The sequence below is a fragment of the Rutilus rutilus genome (genome assembly GCF_951802725.1).
Source record: "Rutilus rutilus genome assembly, chromosome: 1".
Taxonomy (NCBI): domain Eukaryota; kingdom Metazoa; phylum Chordata; class Actinopteri; order Cypriniformes; family Leuciscidae; genus Rutilus; species Rutilus rutilus.
The window spans coordinates 54,033,081-54,054,503 of record NC_140209.1 but is presented as its reverse complement, the minus strand read 5'-3'; the positions used below and the strand labels follow the sequence as shown (position 1 = coordinate 54,054,503).

Below are 21,423 nucleotides of genomic sequence, written 5' to 3'. Positions count from 1 at the left end.
GGTTTCCACAATGAAACACAAAACCGTTTAGGCTTCCTGGCGTGCTTGTTCAAGTTTACTCACCTGATATTGAAGGAGAAGGGGCACTTGGAGAACCGTAGCCATAGTCATTCACCGCGATGACACGGAAGTCATAGGTGACCCCTTCTCTGAGAGTATCCAGGTTAAGAGTGTACGATGTCACCTCTTTAGGGATGTCTTTGATTAGAATATCCCACAGTCCTTCATCTGTTGGTGGTGAGATGCCATTATTCCCTCTGTAATGACCTTAAATGCTGTGTTTCTATACTACTTCTGTTTCTTCAACTCACCAGATGGTCTTGCTTCTATAACATAGCGTGAGATGGGAGCACGGCCAGGGTCACCGCTGGACCAGTGGAGAGTGAGGGCCGAGCCGTAACGAGAAATAAATGGCTCTCCCGGAGGCCCCGGAGCACCTGTAAAACAAAATAGGGCAATAAGATGCTATGAAATTATACGCTTTAGATTTATTGGTGTAACAAAATAGCAAATTGGGCTAAATATGAGGCAACAAGACCTTCTCCAGGGCCAGTGGTGATGTTGGCCTCGACCTCTGGTCCATAGGTAAGGGTTTTAGCACGGATGCGGAAGTTGTAGGTCACTCCGTCTGCCAGATCCTTGATTTTCATCCACAAGGGGGCGCTGCCCTTCACATCCACTGTGACAATCTTACTGACACCTGAAGTGTGAGGAGAGGAGTCTGTAGAGGAAACACTCAAACTCTAGATACCACGCTAGAGTGAAACACTAACAATGACACATACAAACACTATTACACAGCTTGCAGTGTGGCACTGTATTGACAATTGAAAGGGTTTTTTTTATAATTTTTTACTTCTTTCAAAAACATTTTAATGACCTTTTAATGGGAGTGTGCAGTAATAGAATTACATACAAATTCTGGTCTTTTTTTTTTTTTTTAAATGTTGGTTTTAAGAAAATGTATACTTTATACGACCTCTAAAATTAAGGTTTTAAAATGTTCCATTGGCTTATATTGATAGAATGTTCAGCATTCATCTATCTGACAGTCATGACTCATCTTAATATTAATTAGCATACTGAAAAATGATTGTCTTCCGTTTATCTGTTCTGTCAGTTCTGTTCTGTTTAACCATTTATAGCCACCTTCATGTTGCACCGTGACTATAGCTACGTTATGAATACTATGCAAATTTATGCAGGAGTATCCAGATTTTCTGTATGCATAACATACCCGGTTGATCTTCTACATTTGCTAAAGCAGGCAGCTACAGTGTTTACTGTATTCAGTGTGTTCACAGTATTCCCGAACATGGCATGTGTTGATAATCGAGTGTGTAGCCGACAGAAAACAAGATATGCTCTCAGTGTTACTAAAAGGCAAGGTGTCTCTGATCCAGCATTCAATTTACACAGAAGTAAAGGCTAAAACCTGAGCTTAAATAACACTTTGTTGCTTTGCAAGCACTGACTTTGCTTTCAGAGTTTTACACTTAAATTTACATATACGTGTGAACACTGCACAAGGTCATGCTCTAGGGGTTAAACTAACAGAGAAAGTTGGGCTTTTTTCTTTAAAGCGTATTCTTCAGATACGGGCCCTTGGTAAACAGCAGCCCAGCACATCTGGTCCCCCCCCCCCCCCCCCAACTCTGGAGCCATTATGGGACCACAGTAATTCCCTCTCTGATCCCAATTATGGTGGAATTTGGCCAATGCACCACACTTTACAATTTTTTAACCATGCCTTGCTCAATAACAGGGCAAACGGAGGGAAACTTCACAAGAGGAATGCCATTCATTACACGCCAGAAAGAAACCTCATCTTGACCAGATTTGGAGAGCAAATTTCAGACATTTGTAAGTTTAAAAAAGCATGATGTAAAAAAAAAAAAAGAAGAAAATGGTGTAAATCAGCTGCTTATGGAAAGCTACCTCTATAATTTGCTCAGTCAAAAGCTTTTAGTGTGGTGTAGTTTCTCACCATCCACAGGCGTGCAGGGCTCGTAGACCATGCGGTATCCCTCCACGATGCCATTGGGCTGCTTGGGCTCACCCCAGGACATGTTGACTGAGGTAGTAGTGAGTTCACTAAAGTGGATAAAACTGGGAGCGCTTGGAGCTGTGGAGTTAAAGAGCTCTCAATCAACATCCAACACGCATTATGATTGTTTGACTTCCATAGATCTAATCAGGGCCAAAAAATGAATGCTTGCCAAAGTAAAATAAATAAAGTTACCAACCAAATGCAAGTAAAAATGTAAATAAAACAGTTACTCGCAGTTAGTTGGTAACTTTATTAAGAACTGGAACATAATACATGGTTTAAATCAAATTGTAAAGTCAAAATCTGTTATGTGTCTTTTAGAAAAAACAAAAACAAAAAAAACGTATAACAGCTGTTAAACTCAGGCAATAAAGGTATCAAGATTTTATCAAGGAAGTTTGTTTTCTTAAAAAATACATTTGTGGAATTTTCTTGACCTTAAGCTACCGAAACGAAAGCAATGGAAACAAAAAACAATAAGTCTACACGTTCTTTTTTAACAGGTGCAATTTCACACAAAAACTGAGATTAGCCTGTATGTATAATGTAAAAAAGTATTTCAATTATCATACACTATACTATAGCATTCAAAAGTTTGGGATTGGGATTTTTCAGTGATTTCTATTTTAATATATTTTAAAATGTAATTTATTCCTGTGATTTCTGTATTTTCAGCATCATTACTCCAGTCTTCAGTGTCACATGATCCTTCAGAGATCTTTCTAATATGATGATTTGTTGCTCAAGAAACATTTCTGATAATTATTAATGTTGAAAGCAGTTTAAAAATTCTTTGATAAATAGAAAGTTCAAAAGAACTGTATTTATTTGAAATATAAATCTATTTCAATCTATTATAAATGTCTTTATAGTCATTTTTGATGGATTTAATTAATGCATCCTTGCTGAATACTTTATTTTTTTTATTTTTGACTGACATCATTATATACACTATATAATGAAAGTTGTCAATAATGCAGATAAGAAATATTATTTTCTTTCTTTTTTATTTTATACTGTATTATTTATTATTTTTCCTCAATTCACCCACTATTTGGCAGGGGTGTCAAAAGATGTTCTTGATCCTGGACACAGTTAGATTTAAAAAAAAAAACTTTTCAGCACATGTATATTTAAGCACTCTTCTGCTGTTAGAGGTCAGGGTAATGTTGCAGTAATTCAAGGAGTTAGTTTGCCCTCCGGAAGATTGGCACGGAGACTTGAGTTGGCTCATCTCCCTGTAAGCTGAGCCAAGATTCAGTCTCGCCTGTACTGTTCTCATTGTTACTTCCTCACTACACTGTCACAGTCTTTAAGGGAGCGGAAAAAGGCTGAATTAACTTTTCTCAATCGCTTGGAACAGAGTTCTTCTTAAGCTGATCTGCCAAAAAACACTTCCTCAATATGTGGCCCATTTCTCAAACCCAGTTCCCAGCTCCCGGTCCTAAATGAACTGTCATGAGCTTCCGTTCCAACAGACTACCCCCCAAGATTCTCCTTCATAATCTAACACCATAGCCCTCATGCAATCCATATGATGTGATCCGTCCAATTGAAAATTAATAACCTTTCCAGCAGGGATTTTTGGGAAAACAGTGGGATCAAAGATCTAGGACATTCTCCCAAAGCGGGTTAAGCATGAAGGTCACTTCACTGGTTGTTGACTGATGTATTTTGCATTGAGTCCCATGGTCACCTGCTTGCTGAGTGCGCCCTCTGGTGGGCAGCGAGCGCGGGCCGTCCCCTGCCGCGTTGAAGGCAGCCACGCTGATCATGTAGGTGGTGTAGCCAGTCAAGTTCTTCAGCTTTACACTCAGCTCCGGCAGGAAGAGTGTGCGGAGTCGCTCAGTCTCATTCTGCAGCTGAAACTCCCAATAATAAATCTAGCAAGACAAATCGCACAAATTAATTACTTCAGAATTTGTCAATCTGATGGGCTATTAAGTTTAATATTTTAGAGCAGCAGTCCTCAAACTTTTCAGACCAAGTCTGATTAAATCAGTCTACCAGGCTAAGGATCAATTAGTCACCTAGTTATTATTCTATACTAATAGAATAGAATAAAAGCCTATTTGTGTTAGAACGCGGGCTTGTCTTAAGGCCTATTCTGACCAAGAACGATAACTAAAGGTAATGGTCATTATATTAGCGTCCAAACCAATGCACAATAACGTTGTTTAGTAGAACCTCGAGCTTGTTTAAGTCTGGTACATTCTGAGTTTTTTTATTGTTAATCAGCTGGAAAAAGTTTTTTTTTTTTTTTTTCTGAAAGTAACTTTCCCTATTCTCATTGAATTAGAACAATTATTAAAACTTTATAGTTATAATTATCGTTAAAGTTATTGTCCTTGGTGTGAATGGGCATTTAGAGCATCTAATTAGACCTATGCACTGTCTAGTACTTATTTAAATTGTAACAAGAAACATAAAGAATTGATAATTTTAGTACTTTAAAGCAGTGGATCTGAACCTAATTTTTTACTTCAAGGAACCCCATTGTCCAAAACAATATTTGAAGGCCATCCCTCACTCAGATTTCTACCCAATAAAATATTTTAGAGCTTGGCATAACTAGAAAGATGTATATTCAGTATAGATATAAAAATATAGTTGTTGCAGCTTATTTTCATGCTTGTTTTGTCTTATTTTAAATAATTGTAAGTCATCTTGAGGTCCCCTTGGAGGTTTGTTGAAAATCACTGAAACCACAGAAGAGTTTCAAAACATTTCTGGAAAAAAAAAATGCAATGCAGTTTTAAAACAATTCTCTATCAATAGCATGCTGTATGTGTAGGCCTATATATATGTATATATACACCAAGGACAGTAGTCACACTATCACTAATGTTAATGCAAAAGAACAGCACAGTCCACACCACAACTATGTGATATCACAGAAGAAAGTTATAATTGGATTAATTTTCACAAGCATTTTGTTTCTCCAGCTGATGAACGATAAAAACATTGGCAGCCAATCAGAACCAGACTATGACTATGTCATATCAAATAAGCAATAATTTGTTTGCTTTTTCGAACTGAGGGTCGATCCAGAATTATTTTCTCTGGTAACTGACAGCATTTCCACAGTTGTGTTGCACACCATCAGGGGGCGCTCAAAGAACCACTGTGTTAGTTTTGAATTGATCTTTGAATTGCTGAGGCACACTGAAGTGTCCTACCTTATAGCCTTGAATATCCCCATTTTGGGCCTCCACTGGAGGAGGGTCCCATGTGACATCAAGCTGAGTGGCTGTTGAGGACTGGATAGCGACATTCTGAGGTGGAGCGGTGGGCACTGATGAGAGAGAGAGAGAGAGAGAGAGAGAGAGAGAGATGATCAAACCAGACTGACTGATTTATTAGACTGTATACTGACTGACAGCACTACTGCATGTTTTATTAGACTGTGAAATCAATAATATTGACTGAGAATACTTGTGTCCTTACCCGCCTCTCCCACAAACACTTCCTGTGGCGAGCTGGTGGGCCCCTCCCCTACCGCATTATACACACTCAGTCGAATCTCGTAGCGCTTGTGTTTATTCAGATCTGAACAATGGGAAAAAAGTGTACACCCTATTCAATATTGCATGATAAAACCTTAAGTGGTGCTAAAACATAATGATCCTGTTCCAATGAAGTGAGAAGTTGTGAGGGAAAGCCAATGACAGTGTGGAGAGAAATGGGCACAGTCAGACGTGAGAAGAGAGACAAATGAGACTGGACTCTCGTGTGAGCAAATAAACGAGGTGTGAGAAAGAGTACTACTCACTACTGGAGTTCAGAGATTGAGTTTGGCAGGATGAAGGAGTGGATGACTGGAAAGCAGTGTTGGGGAGTAACTAACCAAAATGAACGAGGCTGCTAACTTAATGTTCTTTAGTATAATCAGAGTAACTTTTCCAGTAATAAGCTACTGTTCCCTGATTCATCTTAGTGAATTTGTTCATTCAGATGTTTCATTAAAGAGAACTGTTGCGAAAAAGAAAATGATAGACAGATTTGAGTTCCTGTGAGAATATCTCATTTGTATTGATATGCATAAAAATATCCTTAATAATATTAATCATGAACAATATAAATTAAATTTTAAAATTATACATTCAGATTTCAATAGAAACAATAATATCAAATTTAATTTAATAAGCATGTATGAAGTAATATTCACAAATTTTAATATTTAGAATTTAAGAACTTAATTAAGAAAATAATATAATATTTTAAATACTCCAAAATGCTTTTCCCAAAGCATCCCAAACTTTTGAACGGTTATATAGCTTCACTGCAGTTTTATTGGTAGTTCAGCTAACTGTTTATTGGATGGCTTGACTGCAGTTAAACTACTTCAGATATGAACAGCTTGAAGTAGCTTCCCCAACACTGGTATAAATGATGACGATAGAAACACTGATGAAAGAGCGAGAGCGAATCTCAGGACTTACTGTCCAGCTCGTATTGTGTAAGTGAGGATTCGGTCAGGTTCCTCACACTGTAAGGGGCTGAGGACGGTTGAGTAGAGGGGAGAGGATGACAGTTAGCAAGATCAAAGTTAAAGAGGGAGAGAGATAAAGAGTAAGTAAGAGAAAGAGAGAAAAAAAGAGCTGGATTAGCGCATTAGCTCATGCTAGCGGAAAGACTGGCGGCTCTACAGACTTTGCGAGAGAAACTAACTGCTCAGAAAACAATTAACACAGCCCTCATTATCAAACAGTGTAAAGCTTCAATTACATGCATGTTAATGACATGATCCACAATAGAATGTGCAGTTACAGGGAAACACAAAACAGACGAGTTAGCATTTTGCTGAATTAGCTTATCTCTCCATGTACTTATATACATGTGATTGTGACGCAAGTACTTTTTGATCAGCACAAACACTTCCCATACAAAACCCATGGTTTAATACCAATATGGCTTTCATGGCTTTAATGCCAATATGGTAGTAGTTTCCTGTGCTTTCTGTAGCTCAAACAATAGAGTATTGCGTTAACAACACCAAGGTCATGGGTTTGATTCTCAGGGAAAGTAAGAACTGATCAAATTTAAATGCAAGATATTCAAAGTATCCTGTACTATGTATTTTTATTCTTTGATGTACCTTGAAATACATGGTAGTAATACCAAGGTACATGAATATAATAATCAAGTCATCATATTATCCCATGACTGTACCATGGTACAAACCGTCTTTTATAAGGCTATTGTTACCGCTGTACGTTTTTGTAGATAACAGGGCTAGATAGACAAATACTAATTTAGACTTGAGTGACTTGGGGAGACTCACCTGTGAGCTCAGCCCAGTTGCCTGGTGGGCTGTTCACTGTGCGCACTGTGAAGCTGCGTAGGCGATCGTAACGCAGTTCTCTGTAGCGTACTCGAAAACCAAGCAAAATGCCATTGATCTCCTCCTCAGGGGGTGGCTGGATGGGTTTGAACAGATTATCATTATCTCCTGTTTGTAAACACAACATTCAACACCAGATAAAGACCTGTGTTCCCTCTCAGAACAGCGTGATGAATCAGACCTCACCTTCCAGCGGACCAGCACAGATGTGGTGGTGTGCGGCGTCACAGAGAGGATTGTGGGAGCTTTGTCGGGAGCTAATGGAACACAAACAGACAGTTTGTTCAGCTAATGATTGCGGAGCTGCAAAGACCCTGATAAGAGTCGAACAACCAAGAGTGAAATCCAGCTAATAGTGGTGGAAATGTTAGCAGCATTCTGGTTACACGCCAAAGGTCAAGCATGAGGTAACCCAGCAGTTTTTCCCCTTCACTGGCTGTATCCAATTTTGGCCACATTATGATTCATCTCAGGCCTCGACAGCATTAAAGCGTTTCGCAGTTGCCCCTACCGTCCTGTAGAGTGGTGATTGCCTCGCTCTCCTTGCTGTACTCGCTGTCCCCAATATCATTAGTGGCTTTCACTCTGAACTGGTAGGAAGTGAAAGGCTTGAGCCTGCAAACAGGAAAAAAGCTCAGTAGGACTACTGCGGTGCTACCAGTTTTGTCCTCTATGACCCTCAAAGTTTGACACAGAATCAATTCAGGCTTACCTGTCTATGATGTAAGAGGTGGCCTCATGGTTGACTGATGCCGAGTGGACAGTCCAGTTGCTGTCGGGCAGCTCTCTGTACTGGACTGTGTAGTATCGGATGGGTGACAGACCATCGCTGCCTGGTTCCCATGACAGGAGCACACTGCGGGCCAGGACCTCTTCCTGAGGCACAACGGGACGACTTGTGGGCTGTGGGCGTGCTGAGGGGAGATTAGATGAGTCGTTTTAATCAATGACATGTAGTAAACAGCACCTGACCTTGTAAAGAGAGGTGAAGCAGTACCTCTCTTTTCTGTAGTGACCACCAGTGCTTCGGCCGCTTCTCCCCAGCCCTTTCGAGTCTGGGCTGTGAGGCGGAACACATAAACACTCTCTGGTTTCAGTCCAGCTGCTGTATACTGTCGCGCACTTGGGTTGAGCACATCGACGATGGCGGAGGTAATACTGGAGGAGTTTTTCCGGTAAGCAATCTGATAGGCTAGATGAGAGAAACTGTTAGTAGATTCTGAATTTGATTATCCTACAAGCACCCCTTCAAATGGGATTCAAACCAACGCCTACCAGAATGGGATGCGGACGCACTTACAAGGACACAAAAGACCACAGCCTCCAGCATCTAGTAAGGTTGCCTGCACAGGTATCTCTATCAGCTAACTTTTATTACACTCACTCCCATCCGGATCACGGCCCCCAAAAAACTAGTCCTACCCATACTGCTCGGGGCGGAATTTGAGCTAGCATCAACCAGAATGGGAGGCGGATGCACTAACTTTTTACTGGTTTGCTCTTGTTGCAGAGTAAGTCTTGTTTCTAATCTTTAATCAACTAGTGTGACATGTTCACTAGTGTTGTCAAAAGTACCGACACGGGAGCGTTTGAAAGCAGGTGTCTATCAGCGGATCCGTCTATCAGTGGATATATTAGGGATCCGCTGATAGACGCCTGCTTTTTATATGCTCCCGTGTGTGTCTGTGTAAGCGTTCGGTGAAGACAACGTGCTTTTGAAGCGTTGATGATTGTAGCCAATCACAGGCATACATGTTTAGCGCGTCAACACAAAAGCCAATCAGAAATATATATGTTGAGCGCATCAACAGAATGGCCAATCAGAGGTGTTTAAGAATCTGTTGAACAGCGCTCAAAATTCTAGAGGGAAATGCTGGTATTGTCACATTTTTTAAATTTCAGTACTTTTGACAACACTAATGTTCATTGACACCTGATTAATTGCGGTAAATCTTAGAAATTCTGCAATCGTACCATCGTGCAGTGTGACTGCTCCAACGAAATGTCAGTGGGACGTTTGGGAGAAAAGTTTCGGCTGTGATGTGTACCAATCCAATCTGACATGAAAGACCGTGGCCCAGTGCACCATAGATTTTACCCATGGTCACACTGTGATCATGAATCAGTCTGACAAGTCACAATAGTAAAGGACTGCAAAAATCATATATAGTGCACCCAATTTACCAAGGATGATGCCATTTGGCTGGGCAGGGGGCTGCCATATCAGTCTCACTGAGGAAGTCCTAACTTCAGGGAAAAGGATCCCGACTGGAGGCCCAGGTACTGTTAACAAAATTCAATGTAACTAGCACAACATAAGCAAGATTAATAACTTATGGTGGTTGTTAATTGTGGTTTAGACTCTCACCATCATCAAGTGTGCGCTCAAAGATGGGTGGAGAACTTGGCATGCCATCTCCTATACGGGTGAAGGATAGAACCTGGATCTCATAAAGCACATACTTCCCAAGACCTGTGAGCTGGACACTGTAAGTGGTATTTCCCTCCACCGACCAGAAACGTAGAGCTGACTCTGCATCCTTCTCCTTGTATACCACCTGAAATGAGGAGGAATAGATGCATCTTTTCACTACTGCAATGAATTCAAGGTCAATAAATCTAGTAGGAATCCAGTTAACAATGTACCTTATAGCCCAAAATTAATCCATTGCGGTCAGTCTCTGGCACGTCACCCCAGCGGACCAGGATGCTGCTGGAGGTGGTAGCAAAAGCTGAAACATTTGCAGGGCCACTGGAGGGGACTAACAAATGGAGAAAACATACAATTAACAACTGTAAGAGCGATCAGAGTTTCAAACGGGAACAGCGTGCATTTTGTCAATTATTGCACCTGTCACATGTTTACAAGATAAAGCATACGCCAATGCAGTCTGGTTACAATTCGGTACATAATTGTAAAAACGTGTTTCCGACTGTGCTGCCAGCTGTTAATCAAACTGTGAATGACAGACAGTTTGACTGATGAGAAAATAACTTTTTTTTCAATACTTGCATGAAAATAACTTTCTAATGGTCTAAGCAACGGAGAGCAAATGGAGGGAAAGACCCCAGGGAGTGTCATATCTAGATTTGCTAAGACGCTAAAGTCTGAAATCAAAACTCAAATATGTCTCATCAATCAATTATCTGAGTTATACTATCCACAGTTATTTTATAGGTATCTTCTCTTACTGTATGCCAGCAATTGTCTCATCTATTTTTTATTTCTCATAAGAATTTTAGGAGATACAAAGTTTGTTGAATCATAACTGCAAATTCCATTAAGACTCCTGGATAATAAAGGAACAACCTTTGAGCAATAAAGTGTTCCTGTGGGCAGCCATCATAATTAATTCAAAGGTCAGCATTGTTGTAAAAGCATTTGAGAAGGTACAAAAGAGCAAAAGTACAAGAGAGGGAGGAAAGAAAGCACAGCAGATTTCTCACCTGACTCTCTGGTTCTCCCGTGAACTGGCTGGCTCCACGGTCCTGGCCCGATGCCATTGAACGACTGCACTTTGACCTCGTATTCTGTCCACTCCTCCAGGTCCTCAATGGTAAACTCTCTCTCTAGCCTGTCAGGAATGATGTGGGACAGGACCCCAACCTTTGAGCCCAGGCGTGAGTACTGCACCCTGTAGCCCACCAGCTCTGGATTGCCATTGTATTCCCATTCTGGCAGCGGCTAGAATACAGACACACTTCAACTTAGATTAGAAATCTTAGCATCTTAGAATATTTATCACCTCTCGACCAGATCTTATCACCGTTAGGAAAATATAATCACAAATGAAATCTCTTCAATACCCCAACTGTTTCTCCCAAAACAATGTGATGCAAATGGAGACTTCTGCTTAAGTTTCTAATTTGTCTGATTTATCTCCCGAGAAGAAGACCCCAATAATCTCACATATCTTCAGAAAAGACAATGGGTCTCATTCACTAATAATTGTGTGCATTTTCCAAAAAAATTCAACACATGTACGCACATACATTATTATTATTTTTTAACCTCTTTCTGATGTTAATGAATTTGGAGTATTCTAAATGAGTGATCACATGTCCAAGGTCAGGTCAAGTCAAGTAACCTTTATTTATATAGCACTTTTTACAATACAGATTGTTTCAAAGCAGCTTTACAGTGATACAGTGTTGTTTTGGCTGCACAGCAGCTCTAGAAAAAAATAGTGTCACTGTCCAGCTTACGTAAGTTCAGTGTTGATTCATTTCTGTTGTAAAAAAGTTATTAATTTAGTTCATTTATCAATACGGCAGCTCCAGATTAAACAGATTTGAGAGACAAGTTTACAGCTGATGTCAAGTTTAGGCTTACAACCAGGGTTAGGTGCTTCTACATCAGTGTTATTCGCCATCATGTCCCTCTGATTTTAGGGATAAGCATAGGGTTAGGTTTACGGGTAGGGATAGGGTTAGGACTAAGGTGAATGAGACCCAATGTCTGAAAACGTTCTCAAATTTGCGGAGATGCCAAAGTAAAGTTGAGATACCAACAGTTCTCATTCATTTCTTCCAAGATCTAATTATCAGAACGTTCCAAATTAATAACATATTTAACATAACATAATTTCTCCATAGCAATTGGGAATAGGAAGCAATAAGAAACATTGATATAAGTTGCTACTTAAATAAAAGACTGGGACCTATATTAATTCTCCAAAGCTATATGAACAAGCAAACACTGATCAATAAAATGTTCCTATGGGTGGAAATGCAATCTCCGGACTACTTAAAATAAAACGAACACACATATTTTCCTCTTAAGCATATCGATCACGTTCCAGAACGCATATTACGTACCACCCATCTGAGCCACAGGCTGGTCTCGCTGGCTGTGCGGAGAGTGATGTTGGCTGGGGCGATGTCAGGAGGAGCCTGTAGGGTCTGGATCTTCCTGGATGGCTGGCTGGGTGGGCTTGTGCCTACTATATTCACCTGCCTCATTCGAAACCTAAAATCAAACGACAAGTTATAACGCAGCCTACAGGCATCGTATATGGGCCATTCTACAGAATTGGTGCAAACTGCGTTCCCACAACCAAAAAACACATTTAAAAATCAAAAAGTATTCAAATCTTAGATGTTTACTAAGATTCTTATTATTATCTATTGAATCCTACAATAATATTTAAAATATCAGTAAGCTTAATACATATAAAATCATAATTTATGGGTACTTTCAATTGGGAGGTGGCTGTCTCGAACCTTAATACCTAAATTTCAACTTATGAAAATGATATGGAAATAATTTTAGCAATTTTTTCCAATGATGTTTTTTAAAAATATCTTTTAGATTTTAAAGATATTTTCTTTGTAAATCATGAAACTTAATGTAAAAAAAATGTGTCCCATGTTGTCATGTCACTACCGAAACAGTGTGTGTCCATTGGCTGAGACTGATTTTGACTACACCCCTACATTTTTGATCAGGAAATATTCCCGTGTCCCTCTCTCTCATAGCTACATAGTGAGTAGATAGGTCCCATAATTCTGAGGTAAATGTGTTCAAAAGTCTGAAAATCTGTGTGTAACAAAGGAATGTCACTAACAAAAACCTTTTTTCTGCAATTAAGCAAACTTTTTTGGGTGTTATTCCATAAAATTGAATTTTTATGTGTGAATAACTGTTAAGAACTGTGCTTGCTAACCATGTGCTGATTAGCATCTTTGAGCTAGGCTCAAAAGTATCTAAAATTGTCACTACCGAAACAGTCACAACGTTTCGGTTGTGACATCATTGTTTTTTGGGGTGTTATTCGATAAAATGTAGTTTTTATGTGTACAACTGTTCAGAACTGTCCTAGCTAACCATGTGCTGATTAGCATCTTTGAGCTAGTCTCAAAAGTATCTAAAATTGTCACTACCGAAACAGTCACAACATTTCGGTTGTGACATCATTGCTTTTTGGGGTGTTATTCGATAAAATGTAGTTTTTATGTGTACAACTGGTCAGAACTGTGCTAGCTAACCATGTGCTGATTAGCATCTTTGAGCTAGGCTCAAAAGTATCTAAAATGGTCACTACCGAAACAGTCACAAAGTTTCGGTTGTGACATCATTGTTTTTTGGGGTGTTATTCGATAAAATATAGTTTTTATGTGTACAACTGTTCAGAACTGTCCTAGCTAACCATGTGCTGATTAGCATCTTTGAGCTAGTCTCAAAAGTATCGAAAATTGTCTCTACCGAAACAGTCACGATCGAAACATGTGGTAAAGTTTCGGTTGTGACATCATTGTTTTTTGGGGTGTTATTCGATTTTTTTTTTTTGTGTGTGTACAACTGTTCAAAACTATGCTAGCTAACCATGTGCTGATTAGCATCTTTAAACTAGGTTTAAAAGTATCACTAGTATTGTCACTATCGAAACAGTCATGTTGTGACAGGACAAGATGTTATGATAGTGTTTGGTTCAATGTATATTCAAAATAATGAATTCTTAACTTTGAAATCAGTATGCTTAACTGTAAGCCTTTTACAAAGAAAGATTGGATTCAAAATACACAAATCTCATAAATTGCAACTGAAATATTGTTAAAATTTTAATTGTTATTGATTTACCTGTGAAAACTTTTTAATAAAATAGCAAGAAATATATTTACAAGGCAGATGTAAACAAAATCATAATATTTTGTTAATAAATAAAAATAATATAATAAATGATATATTATTGTGTTTCGGTAGTGACAAATTTGGGGAGAGGAAAAATATTCCAAAACTTTCTGAAATTACAATATAAGAATTAACTGCACAATTATGTGTACCTTGGATGTTATACAATTTGCATACATAAAATATTTGTGGGAAAAGACAAAGTTTTTTCAAGACGTTTCCAACTCTGACATTGAACCAAATCTGTAGAACGGCCCAGTACATCTCAGATTTCAACATGTCGCAGGGGATGGACCTGTAGTACGTGTAGGGGTTCAGGCCCAGGACCTCAAGGGATCGTGCATCAGGCTCATTGGCCAACTGATGGGCCATGACCCACTCCTCATTTTCTCCGATAACACCGATCTGAACGTGCAACAAAGGAAAGAGAGAGATCAGTGATGGCTAATAAAAAAGGTGATAGCTTGAGCTCTCAACGTAAATTTGTTCTGAACTACCTGAGCTTCTACCAGCCAGCGTGAGATAGATGTTTTGCCATCATAGCCCGGTTTGAACTGCAGGGTAACTGAACGTGGGCTGATGTTGGAGATGGCGATGTTGGTAGGAGGTCCAGGCATCTCTATGGGAACGGGAGCAACGAAAAATGCAGGATGAATGGTAATAAATGGCTCAGTGGGAAACAAATAAATGGCATTGGAACAATATTATTGCAGTTCACTCGCAATGCCTCATGCTGAATTAAAAACTGAAGTAAGTCAGACCATACTGACCAATATGCAAAAGACTTTTACATTCCTCAGCCTCGCATTCGGCGGAGAAAAATGCATTCAGAATCAAAGAGAGATGCACATTGTCCTTATTTGCATGACGCATTTCTGTCTGCCATCAGTTAATTTTTGCATGCAGAAGCAGAAGCTTTCAAATTAGCATCATGGGGAACAAAAAGTGAGACAAGATAGGTTTGATTTAAAAACAGTGTGATCCATCCAGCATACTGATGCTTCATTATAAGCATCTAAAGAGGACAACTTCAAAGCATCTTTTTCACGGTGTCTCGTCTCACTGTGTTTAGTCTCTTTGTTGTGTCTAAGAGGTGGCTGAAGATTATGAATATTAATGCACAATGCCATCATATTCAGCGTGCCTTCATTAACTCCGATATCAAGAGGAAGGTTAATAAGGGTACACTGTTAAAGTTAACATCCTAAGGAATGTACAACCCGGTTGTCTTTTAAGCACAGTAAAGTTGTTTTTTGTGCTTGCACTGTAAATAAAATATATATTGTTTGTTTAACTTAAAAAAATAAGTTACCTGGATGCCTTAACATTTTTAACTCATTGAATTAAAAAAATGGAGTTAAGGCCCCCTGAAATCAAAATGTACGTTTTTTAGCTTTTAGTGTGAATATGGTAGCCTTACGTTTATGAATAAGCTGGTGTGTTCCAAAATAATGACAAAATTCGCATTTAGGAGATAAAACCATCTCCCACTTCTGTTAAAATGGATCACAGATTTTTTTACGACATCACTGCGGACTTCAGCTTCTACTGTCTACTATCTGCTGTCCAATCAAATGCTCTCTAGAATCTAAAGGGTCCCGCCCCCATGCTATAAATACCACCTGGCCACCTTATTGCATATTATTCTGTTTTCCAACTGTATGTTGGTTAAGAATGAAATGGCTAGAATTTATTCACACCTCTACTATTAAATCCTGTCAAGTACGACTTGCAGTCTGTGAAGTAAACTAAACGTTATTGGCTGTTTGAAAAGGGGGCGGAGTCATTCAATATGTCCCGCCTTAGCTTCCTGTTTCAGTGGAATCAACGCGTCATACAAAGCTGCGGGTTCCAAGGCACTTCAGTGGGCGTTTAATACAATGAAGAAGATTGATTTAATATACAGAAACTCAAAAATATTATGTTATCTAAACCACATTAATTATCTAAGCTGATTTGACAAAAGAACAAAAGTTGTGATAAATCATGAAAATAATTGTTCACAGTGTGCTCAGTTGTTCAGATGTCTACTGGCCCCAACACACACAAAATATCAATTAAATCTTATGAACACAAATTTTAATTTATTTGAAATAACAGCTGGAGATAGTAAGTCATCATAATAATACAGGAGCTACAAATTCGACACTTTTGCTGGAAAATGATGGCATGACGGTATCGACTCAATCTTGGAGTGAAAGAAAACTTTGAATGAGTAGAAACTGACCTGGTGGCACACCAGAGGAAATGGTGGAGGACGACAGCTGACCTTGACCTTTGGAGGTCATCCCGGCCACCTGAATGGTGTAGGTAGTGAGTGCAGTCAAACCGGTGACCCGGTACTCCTGCGTGATGTTCGGCAGGTAATGCGTGACGCGCGTGTTCGTCCTGTTGAATTCCTCCCAGGAAATGCGATACCCTGCGAGCACAAGACAGAAAGCGGTTGAGAATACACTCACTTCCGAAAGATCGGAAGAAATCGCCATTTTTCTGGTACGGGTACCTGTGAGGATGCCGTTCTTCTCGGGCGGATCTTTCCAGCTCACTTTGAGAGAAGTGTCCAGGATTTCTGTGAAGCTCAGGTGACCTACAGGTCCTGGGGCTGAGAATACAGACACCCACATTGAGTCTTTTCAAACAGACACCTGCAAGCCTGAAGAGAGCATCGTTACGTGTAGAGACGGATACGTAAAAAGGACACTCACAGTCTTCGTGGGTGCGTATGCGCTGCGGAGTGCTGCGAGGACCATCTCCTGGCGTAGTGAAGCACAGCACGCAAGTCAAGTACTCTGTGAACTTCTTCAGTCCGGTGATGTAACCCACATGAACACTGTCTTGAAAATTGGGTCTTACAGTAACCAAGGTAACATCTTCCTCGTGGCCTGGTTCCCATGCCAACAGCTGAAGTTAAAAAAAATGGACAGATGTGACCACTATCGCTTAGCACAAGCCAATGTGAATCCTGCTGCTGCTGTCTCAGCATGACATATATTGGAAGTAATGAAACCATTACAATAAAAAGAGCACTGCAGTCCTGTGCTTGACCAATAGAGGGCAGTGGATGGACGCTCACCTTGTATCCCTGGTTGATGCCATTGATAAACTGTGGACTCGGGGCGCTCCACGTGAAACGGACTGTGGTGGAGTTGACAGCCTCTGCCTGGACGTTCCCTGGTGGGACCGTGGGCACTTGAAAAGAGAAGATTTGAGGAGATGAGATGGTGAGGGAAATCAAAGAGCGGACAGTTACTGAAAAAGACATCCAGAATAATTCCATCCTTTTCTTTTTGTGAGAACTATTAGACAGTGTATAAACTGTTATCTTATCTAAAAATGGATCTAGCAGGAAAAGCAGCCATTTTAAAATGGGTGATTTTGATCTGTCGCAACTGTCACAACCATCAAAATGTCATAATTTTGGCATAATCTGTTTAAATTCGGTATGAATATGATTATATGAATATGATTTCAAGACCAAAAACATATATATTTGGCTGTGTACCCTCATGTTGTGTGCGAACCTGTAAATGCATGATTTTCTGCCCATTACAAACTATTCACTTTTCCTCAAAATTATGACAAATTAGAAGTGACATCATTTTCTCAGCATGATGAGAAGACAAGAAAATCATTCCATTTATTTTCTCAATTTTAACACAAATTGTAATGTTGATGGCTTAACTGTTCAACCCTGTTACCCAAGTTACTGTAAGAAAGAAAAAAATGATCAGAAATATATCTAATATTAAATTAAATATTATATCATATAAATAAAATCATATAAATATTTAATTATCTATTCGTTAATGACCAAAACAGATATTTAGCTGCAACCCACATGTTGCATGCAAACATGTAACTGCATTTTACCCAATTACAAAAACAAACTAATATTCCATATATATAATAAATATATAATGCATCAAACAATAAAAATAGAAAAGACAGAACAGATAGAGCCTCTACAGGAATGAAATTACATCAAATCTTCATGTAAAGTAAAAAAAATAAAAAAAATAAGAGAAAAGGGTAAAAAATAAGAAAAAAACAAACATTATAAACACATACAGAGGAAAATATTATGCATCAGTGGCATTAAAAAATAAAATCAGCATAATATTTCAAGAATCTGTCACTTTTCTTGTTTTGAAATGTGAAAGAAATGTAAAACAGTAGGCTGCGAGTTAGAGAATTTTTGCTTGTGAATAAAACATTTTCCAAACAAAATAAAATAAAAAATAATGCAATTAATTTGAGTGTTTGTTGTACCTTTATAGTAAATGATTATATGTTTTTTAACTGAATCAATTTGGAAGAATCAAGGTGCTTACCTATATGAAGATAAAAACTATCCCAAAAGTTTTGAGTTTTTTTTCACATTGAAAAAAATTATTGGATCAGTATTTCAAAAACATAATATTCCTTGAAAATTGTGACACACAGGACGTGACATCATTTCAACCCTTTCTTCATCATCTTTCATCCATTTTCTCTATTTTTACACAAACAATTTAAATCCATTTGTAAACCTTATTCAACCCTGTTACCCAAGTTATTGTAAGAAAAAATATTATCAAACAAATAATTGTATTTTAATTCACAGGAAATGTTAAATAATTTACAATAACTTAATAATATTACATGAAATATTATATTTGTTGAAATCATATTTATCATTCTTTAGCAAGACAGTAATAAAGATAATCTTATTCCATTTTCTCCATTTTTACACAAAACGTACAGTATAGTGATGGCATTTGTTAAGCTTAACTGTTCAACCCTGCTACTATAAGAAAAAAATGACCAATAAATAATTGTCTTGAGAAACATTCAATCTAAAAATATCTAATAGCAAATTAGGCATTTAGGGACAAATTTACTAACCATTTGTGCCAATGCAAACCCTCTTTTGGCGTTAAAAATTACTGTCAGGGTTTACCAAAGACACACAGTGAAAAATTAGCGCTGAAAAGGCATGGACACGATTATTTTTGCGGTTGACCTTATTGCATATGCATTTGTATGAGCTTCCTTTTCAGACGCAAAATTTATGGGAGGAGAGTATTTAAATTAATCATGCAAGGGGATTTACTAAGGTTTGCGCTCTTCAATTTACTAGTGTTTTTGCCATTATTTTCCACCCAAAAAAAAGCACGTCTTAAACCAGATGCTAATTTGCATTGCCAAACCCAGACAGCAACATAGTATCGGCCCAGATCCGGCACGCGTTGAATCCACAAGTACCAGATGTGGCCCGGATCTGGGCCGACACTATGTTGCTGCCTGGGAAATCTGTTGATTATAAAATACTCTCAAGGTCCTCACCGCCTTGTAGGGTCCATTCCGTGACTTTGGGGCTGTAGACGCCCTGGCCTGCCCCGTTATAAGCGGCCACCTCAATCTCGTAGTTGGTCCAAATGATGAGGTCCTCCAGCAGAAGATTTGTTTGGTCTGGGTTAGTGATGTTCTTCATCTGACAGTCCACCGGTAATCCAGACAGACAGTACCTGAGCGGCATGGTGGGAATAGTAAGAGACATGGAAAAAGCATCTGTCCTATGACTTCTGAGACTCAAATAAAGGAGCTCTCACTGAGTGGGGTTCCAATGGGACTTGAATCAGGCTAGACCCGATCTACTCTAGAAGACGAAGCTGAGAACAGCTTGATTGTGTAAAGGAAAGTCCCAGAGATCTCTCACCTGATGATGTAGCCTTGAAGCGGCCCGTTTTGGTGGCTCTCAGGGGGCGGCTGCCACTGGATCATGATGGACTGGTTGGTTCGGCCACTGGCTATCACTGTCTGAGGAGGGGCGCTTGGGGGCTCCTCCGGTAATGGTACTCTAAAAACAGGGAATTGGGATAAAGAGTCAAAAAGAGATTAAAAGAGAAAATGGAATGGCCATGTGACACAGGGTTGAGTCGGTTACCTCGCTCTCCACCCAATTACTTCCTTGTTTTAGTGTACCATCGAATACAGAGGCAAAAATACAAAATATATAATTTAAAAGAAAGATGGAGAGAGAGAGAGAGGAATCACTGGAAGATTAATATCACATGCAGCACGTTCAAGCTGTCTCAGACCTCATTGAAAATGTGAGGTTTTTTTTTTGGTGTTATTATTATTTTAACCTGGAAATAAGCAAGGTTGTATGATTTTGAGAAAACCTAAGGAACATTATGGTGCAAAAACCAGATCTACAATATTCATAGCTCATATATAACCACATTTATGACAATTGACCCTATCATACATTCGGCGCAATGCGGCGCAAGTGTTTTTTGTTAGTTTCAGCCCGACGCAGTTATCTTTTTCACGTCCTGTGCCACGTTGTTTAAATAGCAAATGCATTTGCGCCTATTTGTGCGCCCATGGTCTGAAAACGAGGTGTGTTCAGGCACATTGTTGGCTCGTTGCTATTTTGAGGCAACTGAAATAGACTACGCCATTGACCAGCTGAAACCTGGTTGAAAGTCAATGGCACAGTATTTTTATTGTTATTTAATGGGCACATTAGTAATATAAGCCTACAGGCGGGTCCACAACGCGCGTACATTCCGCTTATAACACACACAGGGATGCGCAGCAGCACACAAACATGCCAAATATTAAAAATAAAAGGATTACAATGTAAAATATTAATATTGTGTACATAAAGAAATGGTGGAATCCGGCTTGTCCCGTAGATGGTCTGCGTAGATGGACGCGCACAAGCAGATCCGTTTCCTCTCTGGAGATGCGTTCAGTCTTTCCGCTTGCAAATTCCACCATGTAAATAGCGAATCCGCCATGGTGCGAGCGCAACTGGCTTTTAAATGAAATGGGAAATGACACTCTGATTGGTTTATTGCACATTGCGCCCAAAACACACCCATTACTCATTAAGAGAATAGGGATAACCCTTTTAGACAATTTTTCCCGTCGTTAAACCAGCAAAAGTGGATTCGGACACGTCCTAAGTGCACTCGCGCCGTGCGCTTTAGACCATGCGCTTAGATCGTTAAAATAGGGCCCATTGACCACATATATGCTGACTGTCTCTGTGTGTCATTGTAATGCACCAGTTGACGGTGAATGCCGATTAAGGACTTTGATCTCAGAAGCCGTCTGAGCGCCGGCTGCATTTCGAGCAGTGGCCCTCGAGATACATGCTTTCACTTGACGTGAGATGATCAAAGACGCCACAACCAAAATTGGCTAATGACACAGAGTACAAAAAATCCAGCAAGACTCCTCTTAAATCTATTTAACTTGACATCTTGATATCTCCTGCGTGAGAGTTGCAGTTCTGTGGCTGAGATAAAGCGCAGTGTTTTAGGATCAAAGAAATAGGCGCGGATCCTTGAGCGGCGCAGTGCTGTTATGTCACCCCCACCTCTGCGGGTTCCCCCGTCTGAACGC

At 39.3% G+C, this 21,423-nt stretch overlaps 1 protein-coding gene across 1 annotated transcript in view; it reads right to left on the bottom strand.

Moving 5' to 3' along the window:
- The window catches only part of sdk2a (sidekick cell adhesion molecule 2a), a 138,354-nt gene that overhangs the window by 11,516 nt on the left and 105,415 nt on the right, over nucleotides 1-21,423 (bottom strand). Inside the window, exons 16-41 of the mRNA XM_084430276.1 lie at nucleotides 19,724-19,864; nucleotides 19,351-19,532; nucleotides 17,099-17,214; nucleotides 16,731-16,926; nucleotides 16,529-16,627; nucleotides 16,253-16,444; nucleotides 14,523-14,644; nucleotides 14,321-14,430; nucleotides 12,213-12,363; nucleotides 10,842-11,079; nucleotides 10,041-10,156; nucleotides 9,763-9,952; nucleotides 9,579-9,677; nucleotides 8,392-8,586; nucleotides 8,107-8,308; nucleotides 7,906-8,009; nucleotides 7,581-7,651; nucleotides 7,335-7,470; nucleotides 6,493-6,549; nucleotides 5,498-5,599; nucleotides 5,230-5,345; nucleotides 3,747-3,933; nucleotides 1,988-2,125; nucleotides 539-700; nucleotides 312-437; nucleotides 64-228 (exon numbers count right to left, since the gene is read on the bottom strand). Of these exons, the coding sequence (XP_084286402.1) occupies nucleotides 64-228; nucleotides 312-437; nucleotides 539-700; nucleotides 1,988-2,125; nucleotides 3,747-3,933; nucleotides 5,230-5,345; nucleotides 5,498-5,599; nucleotides 6,493-6,549; nucleotides 7,335-7,470; nucleotides 7,581-7,651; nucleotides 7,906-8,009; nucleotides 8,107-8,308; nucleotides 8,392-8,586; nucleotides 9,579-9,677; nucleotides 9,763-9,952; nucleotides 10,041-10,156; nucleotides 10,842-11,079; nucleotides 12,213-12,363; nucleotides 14,321-14,430; nucleotides 14,523-14,644; nucleotides 16,253-16,444; nucleotides 16,529-16,627; nucleotides 16,731-16,926; nucleotides 17,099-17,214; nucleotides 19,351-19,532; nucleotides 19,724-19,864 (3,713 nt within the window). The remainder of the gene's footprint in view (nucleotides 1-63; nucleotides 229-311; nucleotides 438-538; nucleotides 701-1,987; nucleotides 2,126-3,746; nucleotides 3,934-5,229; nucleotides 5,346-5,497; nucleotides 5,600-6,492; nucleotides 6,550-7,334; nucleotides 7,471-7,580; nucleotides 7,652-7,905; nucleotides 8,010-8,106; nucleotides 8,309-8,391; nucleotides 8,587-9,578; nucleotides 9,678-9,762; nucleotides 9,953-10,040; nucleotides 10,157-10,841; nucleotides 11,080-12,212; nucleotides 12,364-14,320; nucleotides 14,431-14,522; nucleotides 14,645-16,252; nucleotides 16,445-16,528; nucleotides 16,628-16,730; nucleotides 16,927-17,098; nucleotides 17,215-19,350; nucleotides 19,533-19,723; nucleotides 19,865-21,423) is intronic.